Source organism: Cynara cardunculus (assembly GCF_001531365.2).
Source record: "Cynara cardunculus var. scolymus isolate 2C chromosome LG 2, CcrdV1, whole genome shotgun sequence".
Taxonomy (NCBI): Eukaryota; Viridiplantae; Streptophyta; class Magnoliopsida; order Asterales; family Asteraceae; genus Cynara; species Cynara cardunculus.
The window spans coordinates 59,455,140-59,466,035 of record NC_037529.1 but is presented as its reverse complement, the minus strand read 5'-3'; the positions used below and the strand labels follow the sequence as shown (position 1 = coordinate 59,466,035).

Below are 10,896 nucleotides of genomic sequence, written 5' to 3'. Positions count from 1 at the left end.
GGGTACCATTTTGCCTTTTACTTCAACATATCATTTCCATTCAAATATTTTTAATTCATTTCGTGTCATGGTTTGCCCTTATATATAACAAATAAAAGTTACATACAAATAAAGTTATTTTATAATTTAATTAAAATATCTGATAAATAATCAAATATTGTAAATATATTTTTAATCATAAATTAACAAAATTTATAAATGAAACTAAAGTACTGGTTAGTTGACGTATAACGTTGACACAGTAGGCTAAAAAGAAATTTTACATTGACACAGTAGGCTAAAAAGAAATTTTACAAGCTCTAGAGATTTTGTATGTAAATTCTCTATTTTAGAGAAATTTTGAAGAATTTGGTCTTAGATCATTGTAATTATTCACATGACTAAAAACCATTATTTATAATTTGTTATACTTAATCAGTTCAAAATCTTCCACTAATTCAATAAAACCATTAGTTTCTTATTCATATCAGTTTTCTAAGTGCATAATGTATATTTAGAACCTCAAGAGTGGTGCATGATTGGTTTGAGTTTGACTTCAAAGGTCAAAAGTACCAGGGGGTCTCAGGTTTAAATCCAAGAAGAAATAAAATCCCCTTGTGACCATGGAGGTTCCAATGCGGTGACTCCGGGCTATCTGCAAAGCAGGTGGTTGTCCCGGGATTAGTCGGCTCGCATAGTGGGTTGGATATACAGGTTAATCAAAAAAATGTATATCTATACTATATTATTAAACATTTGAGAAAAACTCTTAAAAACCATTCTTTATGCATGAAGTATTGTGTATTAATGCATATTACTTAAAATTAAGATTACAAGTAAATTGTTCGTCAATACAACTTATTAAAACTCCATTTTTGAATTCGTATAACTAACTGTAGATAAATATAATCAAATACAGAATAAATCTTTTATTTTTAAATATAAAAAATCTAAAATATAATTAGGATAATCATTAAGTTCTAACAGAATCATTATTTTTACAAATTTTTTTATTGTTAAGTCAAAAATAAATTACTTCTTTTTGACCTAAACTAAAGTATAATAAAAAATTGAATTAAAGAAATTGTTAAAAAAACAAAAACTTTTAAATAGTTAATTTAATATTAATATCGATATATTTTTTAAAATTTTTATGTTATATTCAAATTTATTTTTATAAAGATGTATCTCGTAACATTGTCATTGCCGTGGTACTATTCTAGTTTAGAAAAAAAATATTTAGACACAAATCGGGGTTAAAAATCTTTAACCATGTTCGGGTGGAGGCCGGTGACCAACCTAAAATCCGGAGTCAAACAAATGAAAAGTCAACACCATCTTCAACCGTCTTCTAACCGTTCTGAACATTTAAAACCCTGCACTCCCTTTCACTTGGTTAACTCCGCCCTCCCCAACCCCCATCTCACTCTCTTCAATTCCATTTTCATTCAAAAATTCCAATTCATCATGCAATCTTCAATCTCTCTCTCACTTTCTTCGCCTTCTCCGATCACCGCCAGATCCAACTGCGGCGTTGACTCATACTCACCCCACCTCTTCTTCAACAACACAACTACCCCGAATCAGCTCCGGTTTTGTGGCCTCAGAAGAGATGCCTTTTCTGGTTGCAAATCTTCTTCGTCTAATAATGCCATTCGATTCAACCAATTGCCTCCGACAAATAAGGTTTTCGCTTCCTTATCCGGCAACGGAACTCCTTCCAAGGGTTTTGATTATGATCTTGTCATTATTGGAGCTGGTGTTGGTGGTCATGGCGCTGCCCTTCATGCTGTTGAAAAGGTAATTCGACCGCCACCTTATCAATGTCTTCTGTTTGGTTTATATTTCAGTACAGCAACGCTCAGTTTAATAGTTGAAAACAAACCTCCATTGTGGAATCTCCCTACATTTAGAAATGGTCGGAAGAAGAAGAAGAAGAAAACATTTATTAAATAAGGAAAACGTACTCGGATATCAATTTATTTTAGGTATTTGTCTAAATTGTTGTAACACTTGATTCAACTCCTAATGTCCGTCGTTTTGATAGATTCAGGTAAGTATATATTCAATAAAATATTCATCCAGAATGTTCGTGCATATCTATTAGCCTAGCTCTGTCGCTGGTTCATGTATATCTACTTACTTTTGAACGTCGCCAGCTGAAGTAAGCTAGTTTGTTTCTTCAAAGCAAAGGAAAGTGATCATACACATGCATATGCATTTATAAAAATCAAACAAACCCAGTAAATTCCACTCAGAAGTAGAGTCTACGACGACCACTCTCTCCTAAAGAAAATACTCTTTCCAAAAAACCATACCTCACCTCTGGGACTAGGGTAGAGCTGCTGTTTTCGTGAAGACACACATGTCCATACGTATAGGATTATAATGTGGGATAGGGAAACTTACCAATCAGTTCAGATATATATAGTCAAATTAGGACCATCCCAAAAAAATGGATATGTAATGCAAATTGCCAATTTATATGCTTCACTTACAACGATACATTGGCCGTTTTATGTCGCTCCTGCTTACAAGCATTTTGTTTAAAATTCATAAATTTGACTTCTATAGGGTCTGAAAACTGCCATAATCGAAGGAGATGTGGTTGGTGGAACATGTGTTAATCGTGGGTGTGTTCCTTCCAAGGCCCTTCTTGCTGTAAGTGGTCGAATGCGGGAGCTCCAAAATGAACCCCACATGAAGTCATTTGGATTGCAGGTATATCTATTTCCCAGCACTTAAATATTTCTTATTTTAAGCATGTGTCAAAGGTTCTTCCGTAGTTAATATTGTCTAGCTTTGACGTTTGTAAGTCATTTGTTGCCCTTGTTTGTCCCCATGTTCAAAGAGGTTCATCCGTGTATTCTCGTCTCAAGCTCTCTTTTGATTCTTTTCTCTTCGCTACTATTGGCTTGTTTAAAGTTTATTTCAACTAGACCTTCTATAGTTTATCAATGAACAGTAACAATCAAGGGGCAAACATAAATTGAATAAGTTAGTATGGTAAATGGTCGATAAATAATTGTCATGTGATAATATTTTCAGTAAATATATATGCTCTGCACTTAGAAACAAGTTTCTAATGCAAGAGAATCATGAACATGTATGCAACATTGTTCAGCTGTGAACTCAACTATACTGAATAAGCTTCTCTCTTGTCTGATGATGATGGACCTGCTCAAGTGTTTGGAGCTAAAGGTCGTAAGTTCAATACACACTTGTCGGATCCCTAGTGAATTACCAAGGGTGCTTCAATCGGTGGGTGGTAGAGGTTTTCATCCTCCATTCCTTGGGTTTACTCACCTTTGAATGAGGTTTCTTTGGCCTTCAGAAAAATATAAATTGTTATAACAAGTGTACTTTACTTAGATATATTGTAGATCCATGTTAAAGACACACAAGACAGGAACTTGTGAACAATTCATAAATAGTACTTAAACTTAGTTGGACATAAACTGACAATATATATATATATATATATATATATATACAGCCTTGAACGATTTATTGGGATGATTTTTCCAGTGACTTAGTGTTTCCCAAAATGTGCTTGCTTACAGAAATTATGTGGGCATGTTAAGTAAAACGAGTATGGGGGAAGTTGGCTGTGCTGCCTGTGCACATATAAAACCATAGGTCCACACCATGTTGAATTGAAAATTTCAAATCCAAGTTCTGTATAGTTAATAGTTCAGGTTCATTTTACAAGACTTTGTCCTGTTTTTGGTATCTGTATTATCAACCATGCCAGTAGTCTGTCACCCTCTATCTGATTCTTACTCTCTAAATGCATGATCTCTTCATTTCTTCATTTCATTCATATAAGTCAAGATGAAAAGTCCTTGTCTTTCATTAAGTATCTGTTAATAAGATCAAAACCCCTTCTGTTGGATTGTTATTGGTTTCGTTGTTGGTATTTGTGGTGCACATTTGAGATCCGTTTTGAATTCTGAGTAGTTGTTAGGTTTGCACTATATGCTAGTTATTGGGACATCGGTGCATTAATTGTGATATTGAATTATCCCCCAACACTACTAAACTTGTATTTGTTTATGCTGACAGGTTGCAGCTGCTGGGTATGACAGACAGGGGGTAGCTGATCATGCCCAAAGTCTTGCCACCAAAATAAGAAATAATCTAACCAATTCAATGAAAGCTCTTGGTGTGGACATATTGACAGGTTTTGGTGCTGTTGTGGTATGTCCTTTACTGACGGAATTTTTATACATATTTTCATTCATCTTTTGCTTATTAACTGAACTAAATTTGGCTTGGCGCATGTGAACTCTAGAATTTGTTATGAATATAGGGTCCACAGAAGGTGAAATATGGAAAAGTTGGAGGTACTGAGACAATTATTACTGCAAAAGATATAATCATTGCTACTGGTTCAGTACCCTTTGTCCCTAAGGGGGTTGAGGTTGATGGTTAGTGCTTGTTTCTTCATACATTTTCCTTCACATTAACAGCAAATAGTAAATAGTAAAGAATAATGTTAGAAAAGTGAGACAAAGTAAATGGAAGAGATAATATCTTAAAGAGGATATTGAGATGTGAAATGTCTGCAGTTTATCTACTTTTGATGAACTTCCGATACATGACACAAAGTGCAGTCATAAAATACAATATAAACAGTATTTAATAGCTACCTGTTGATTAAATCATTCCAAAAGTTGTAATATTTCTATGACAATTCAGGCTTTTAGTGTAATCCTTGTGGTTTGCAATTCGTTTCTACTTTTGTCCCTTGACTAACTCCGTTATATAAACTATGTTAAGTCAGGAGCATTGTAGTCTTTTTACTTCTTTTTGTATATTCTTATTTTTTATTAAACAAATTTCAACATTATGTTATATATCATCACATATATATATTATATGCATATATATTATTTATATTATATACACTCCCCACCTCTTCCCCTCCCCCTGCCCCGCTTCTTCTTCCCCATAAAACGTGTCGCGGAAAAACAACTTCTATCACCATCTACTTCTACTCTGCTCCTACACCAGAGGGACGGAAATTCAGTTTACAAAAGTTATAGCATCCACATGGAAGCTCTAACAGCACTCTTCCCTGTTTCTCTGCCTTCGCTTAACAGAAAGCAATTATCCCAACTAAGTTTTAGTTTTCCATCTACTCACAACAAAACCCAATCCTCGGTGGTATGTACTCATGCCTGTGTGTGATCTGGAGAAGAGGGTTCGCATGAAAAGGTGATGGGCCTGGATGTGGTGGTGTGGTGGGACAAGAACGAGAAGGCATATATATGGAAGGTGTTCAATGATAGTTGTCTGCACAAATTGACTCCATTTTCTGAAGGAAGAACTGATCAACTGGGAATGCTGGTGTTTAAAAGAAACAAAAATGAACATATTAAAATGAAAGGAAATGACGAAAAGATCAAAATGACCTCGTATTTATAGATAATGGATAATCGTTTGGTCTAGGGATCTGTGGGCATACCACCAGGTCATTTGCGTAATAAATGAAGTCCAGGGACCAATTCCGTATAAACCTACCATAGAGACAAAATCTGTAATTTACTCAATATATAATTTGATTAAAAAAAATTAAAAACGTTAAAGACGAAAATACCCCTGACTTAACGGATTTTATTTAACAGAGTTTATTAGAGGGACAAAAATAGCAACAAATTGCAAACCATGAGGACGAATACCATAATTTCAAAAACACGAGGACGAAAATCACAGGGACAAAAACGTAGTTTACTCTAATACTTATCTTGGAGCCGATAAAATTTATTGATTAGCTGCCTGCAGGTAAGACTGTAATAACCAGTGACCACGCGCTCAAACTAGAGACAGTTCCAGAGTGGATAGTTATTGTAGGAAGTGGTTACATTGGACTTGAATTCAGTGATGTCTACACAGCACTGGGAAGTGAGGTGAGATCATTGATCCTTTGAAGCACTTCCTATATTCATGCCATTTCTGGGTTGTTTCCTCTTTTCACTCCCATAGAGTAGGAAAATCATCAAGTATCTTTTCATTGTCATTTAAGTCAGAGGGAGAAAACTGATGCAGATATACGGATATATTCTGATTTTTGGTTTTTGTATATGTGAGTTCCATCCCATGATGATATAGTGCTGTTTGTCAAATATGTGCAATTATAGGTGATTTGTTATGGATGTTGATTATATGTACTCCATCAACATTAAAGTTGTATATTCCCATAGTAGGGAAACATCCCTTGAGAAGGAGCACTTTCATTCTGAAGAATTCCTTGAAGCGACTGGAATCATGAGATTGAACATGAAGGATGTATTATCCAAAAATTTCCTCTCTTAAAAGATTGAAGGTTCTATATGTGGCTTAAAGCTACCTTGCACTACCACCTGCTTGTTCATGTCAATTCATGATTCCCCTGGAACCATAAGACTGCATCAGTAGCTTTAATTTTTTTTAAACATCAAGACAATCAGTATTAACAAGTTTTTTTGGGTTGCTCCTGCTTGACATATAGTAAAGTACAATCCTATGACGAAGTTTCTTATTGTTGCACAGGTTACATTTGTAGAAGCTTTGGATCAATTAATGCCTGGATTTGACCCTGAAATTGGAAAATTGGCTCAAAGGGTTCTCATAAATCCTCGAAAAATTGATTTTCATACTGGTGTATTTGCAACCAAGGTTCATAAACTTGGATTGTTCTTTCCTTTTCTGGATATATATATATATATATATATATATAGACTTTTTTGGTATTTACTTTTTCATTTCGTGTTGACAGATAACTCCAGCAAAGGATGGAAAACCTGTAATGATTGAGCTTATTGATGCAAAGACGAAGGAACCAAAAGATACATTGGAGGTGGGTATTGGGGTACTTAAGCAAAGAAAAATATTCACACATCATTGTAGATCTGTTGAAAACAATATGAATGAAGTTTAGATTAATCTCTATCATTATGTCTTTTATGTATTATTATTTACCTGTGCGCTTTTTTTATCTGCTGTAGGTGGATGCTGCTCTTATTGCAACTGGAAGGGCTCCATTCACAGAAGGGCTTGGTCTAAAGAGTGTAAGTGAATCTATCAGTAGTACATCTCTAAGCTCCTAAGGTATGATCCGAGTTTAAAAGGCAAACTATATGGCTTGAATTTTTCATAGGTCAATGTACAAACACAACGTGGTTTTATTCCTGTTGATGAACGCATGCGAGTAATTGACACAAAAAAAAAACTGGTACATCAAAATTTCCTTGCATTACTGTTCCTGCATTCTACATTCTATGCTTTATTAATATGAAGTCTTGGTCATTAGGTCCCTCACTTGTATTGCATTGGTGACGCTAATGGAAAGATGATGCTTGCTCATGCAGCAAGCGCGCAGGGAATTTCAGGTATCATTTACTTCTGAATGTTAATCAGTCATCTACTACAACTTATGTTAATACTGATATGACTTGGAAATTGTATCCTTAACATAGTCGTTGAGCAAGTTTCTGGAAAAGATCATGTTCTAAATCATCTGAGCATCCCAGCGGCATGTTTTACCCATCCTGAAATCAGTATGGTTGGACTAACAGAGGTATGCCTTTCTGCTTTTCCAAATTTCTTTTGTTTTCTAATGTGATGTGAACACAGCTCATTGTTCACCTTGCATGTTTTATGAATGAATATCGCATAGGTTTAAATGAGAAACCTTTTAAAAATGTGTGTAAATATGAGATTTGGAAATTCTGATCCCATAGAGAAGTATGCCCCCGCTAGTGGCTAAAACAGTAACATGTACAAAGGACAACACTGACAACTAATTCTTGTATGGGGTTTTTCTTTGGGAGGAGGGAAGAGTTCATGTCTTCGTTCCCTGCAATTGTTTCACCAACCTCCTCTTCTCCCATGTACACAATAACTTCTGAAAGAACACAAGTGTTTTTTAGAGGTCTGGTCTTGGTAGATAATCAATTTAGAGTTTTAAACACATAAAGGTTGACTGACGTTCTTCCATGCTTAACTGTGTTGTAAATAAAGAAATCCAGTGGTCTTTGTAATGAAGTTGTCTCTTGTTTCATGTAAAGGAAACATGAGTTTATGGATATTGGTAAGTTCTGATTTCTTCAAGACTTGAAGATATTATGGTCTGAGATCACACATGCTGCTTAAGTATTAAAACATAGTCCTCAAATTGCTAAAGAACAGTCCTAAAGAGTCACTTTACTTTGTGTTCTTAAATATATGCATTTTTGTGTAGCATATCATAGTCTGGTTAAATTAATCAATCATTTAACCATCTGGCCAACTAAAATAAATATCCCTTCTGCTCTTATATAGAACCTATCACTAAAATACCCCTAGAGAGGGATAAGGCTAAGTGGAGCGAAAAGTGTTTTCCATGAGATGGGAAATGAAAACTATTAGCCCCACACAAAGCTTGTGAATAAGTGATTGTTTGATAATGAGCAAGGAATATCCATCTGAGCAAGAATTTCCAGGAACATTTCGTTTCTGGATACTAGGTGCTGGGTGTATCGACCCATGGCCTGCTTGACGAACGTCAGCGATGGAGACGTCGTAAACTGGTCGGGTTTTCTAAGCTATTTGGAAGAACCAGATTATCGTAATTTGCTTCTGATCTCGATAAAGCTACTCAGAATCAGAACCTTACCAGGGCTTTACATGCCGCGAATCCTCTTGAAAGAGAGGGGTGCCTTCGGGAACGCGACACAGGTGGAGAAGAACCCAACCCGGTATTATTAAAAAATAATTCCTTTTTCAATTCCTGCTGCAGCTGCACGAGCCCTTTGACCACTGTACATTGCTAACATCAAGAAATGGAATAATCACTACAGTGGCAGCGTGTGGAATCAGCAGCAGACAGTTAGCATCTTTTTTGTGACATTTTGTACCCAAAACAAACACGCTACCAAGCTGCACTACATCCCTTCAATTGGTCTACACTGTCATTGTAGAGGAACCCATACGTGTTTCTGCGGGTTTAGAACCAAGAATGGAAAGCTTTCCCCCTTTTCCGCCGACTCTTTGCTATTCAATAATGTCTGTCTAGCAACCCCCCCACTAACCCGAGTGAAGATTCAAAAGAGTAGAAAAAACATGCAGCTTATGAAGTGGTAGACCGAATGTTTAAGGTTATATTACACTGCGAGTATATCTAATTGAACAGGATTTATTGATGCCCAGAGATAAACATCCACACTCAGAGATAAGAATAATCCCTTGTCATTTTGAGCTTGAACGGAGCAATTATTTTCTGTGATTGTTTTCCTCATCCGGAAAAAGACAGAAAGAATCCTTTGGCAGAGTTTGCTCTGGTAAACAGAGCTTCAAAAATGTTGCATTAACTATTGTTCCATGAAGAAAGCTTTTACTTGAGTGAGTAGTTTGAGTTAAAAAACTTGCAGCCTCAAGCAAGAGAAAAAGCTGAGAAGGAAGGATTTGAGATCAGTATTGCCAAGACTAGCTTCAAAGCCAACACTAAGGCCCTCGCAGAAAATGAAGGAGAGGGAATTGCCAAGGTATTGTAATTTCTTCTTAAATTACGTTAATAGAAATCTGCTTTCAAATTTGTAATTTTCTTTTGTGTTGCACATGACATGATTAGAACGCTGATCAAGCTTTTTGCTTCTTTGTGCAGATGATTTATAGACCTGACAACGGAGAGATCCTTGGGGTTCACATATTTGGAATGCATGCAGCAGACCTCATCCACGAAGCATCAAATGCTATCGCTTTGGGAACACGTATACAGGTTTGTGTTTATATTGAAGTTTCATCAAGGAAATCCAGACAGATACTCTCGAAGTAATCATTGAGCTAATAAAAGAATCTTATATTTGGTAACTGTTCAAGCATCTAGAAAGTGATACAAAAGCATAAGTGTTGTAAGAACCCTTATTATCATGCATAGTTTTAAAAAATGAAAGAAATTTTGTCTAATGTTGTTCGAGTACAATTGCAGGATATCAAATATGCTGTTCACGCCCATCCAACTTTGTCTGAAGTGATTGATGAACTATTCAAATCAGCCAAGGTAATCTCTTAATCCTTTTGCTATATATAGATAGCAGTATAGGTGAGTGAAATAAGATTAGAGGAACCTTGGTCAGCTCCATCACTTGAGCAAACTCTTGAACATGACTAGCTTGAAAACTTGATTCTACATAAGGTTTTGACTCTACCCCTAGAGATATGGAGAGAAAATAATGCATTAATACGTTTGGTTACACGTATTCTTACTTGTGCAGGTTGTAGGCTGTGTTTCCAGTGTGACGCCTGAAGCGGTTGCAGTTTAAGAATTAATGTAATTGGTTGTGAGCTCCAAAACCGTTATTATGTAATGTATGTGGTGCCCATAGACTAGACTAGATTCGACCCCATTGGCCACAAATCTTGATTTCATGCCCCCTCTCAGTCTTTGACTATATTATATATAGAGTTAGAGCAAGTTCCCCTTTTTCTTTTCTTTTTTGGGTTGTTTTGCCCAATTTATAGTTATTTTTATTCCACATGGATACGGTTGGTGACTTGGGGCTGTTCAATAGGAGTTTAATGGGCTATATAAAGGATATGACTTATTTGCACAGCCATATCCAACTATTCGGTATGGGCTTATTCGGACAGCCATATATCCAGCTGTTTGGTATGGGCTTATTCGCACAGCCATATATCCAGCTGTTTGGTATGGGCTTATTCGCACAGCCATAGGCTGAAATGCGCAACTACAAAAGTGATGTTCTTTCTACTCAACCATTTATTAATCCATTTATTCCCCTTTTATTAAATTTATATCATCATATATTCATGTTAGATCAAATTGTTTTTATTTTAAAAAAAACTTTTATATTGATATTTATTTAATCATTCAAAGTCAAATATTCAAATTTTTTATCAAGCAAATGTTTTAATAGTGGTTCATATAGAATGAAA

At 35.6% G+C, this 10,896-nt stretch overlaps 1 protein-coding gene across 1 annotated transcript; it reads left to right on the top strand.

Moving 5' to 3' along the window:
- Positions 1-1,436: 1,436 nt before the first annotated feature.
- Positions 1,437-10,415, top strand: LOC112507058 (dihydrolipoyl dehydrogenase 2, chloroplastic-like). The gene is made up of 15 exons (XM_025111460.1): positions 1,437-1,779; positions 2,554-2,700; positions 4,045-4,179; positions 4,292-4,409; positions 5,767-5,891; positions 6,514-6,639; positions 6,740-6,820; positions 6,969-7,031; positions 7,121-7,195; positions 7,274-7,352; positions 7,440-7,540; positions 9,372-9,485; positions 9,605-9,718; positions 9,929-10,000; positions 10,215-10,415. Exons 1-15 carry the CDS (start codon positions 1,447-1,449, stop codon positions 10,260-10,262), a joined length of 1,731 nt encoding a protein of 576 aa, XP_024967228.1. The 5' UTR covers positions 1,437-1,446; the 3' UTR covers positions 10,263-10,415.
- Positions 10,416-10,896: the final 481 nt, after the last annotated feature.

Bases quoted from the DNA above. Each gene is read 5' to 3' on its own strand.
- LOC112507058 (XM_025111460.1), top strand. From the start codon at position 1,447: ATGCAATCTTCAATCTCTCTCTCACTTTCTTCGCCTTCTCCGATCACC. The intron at 7,353-7,439 runs GTATCATTTACT...TCCTTAACATAG, and splicing joins AAGCGCGCAGGGAATTTCAG to TCGTTGAGCAAGTTTCTGGA. The intron at 9,719-9,928 runs GTTTGTGTTTAT...GTACAATTGCAG, and splicing joins CTTTGGGAACACGTATACAG to GATATCAAATATGCTGTTCA.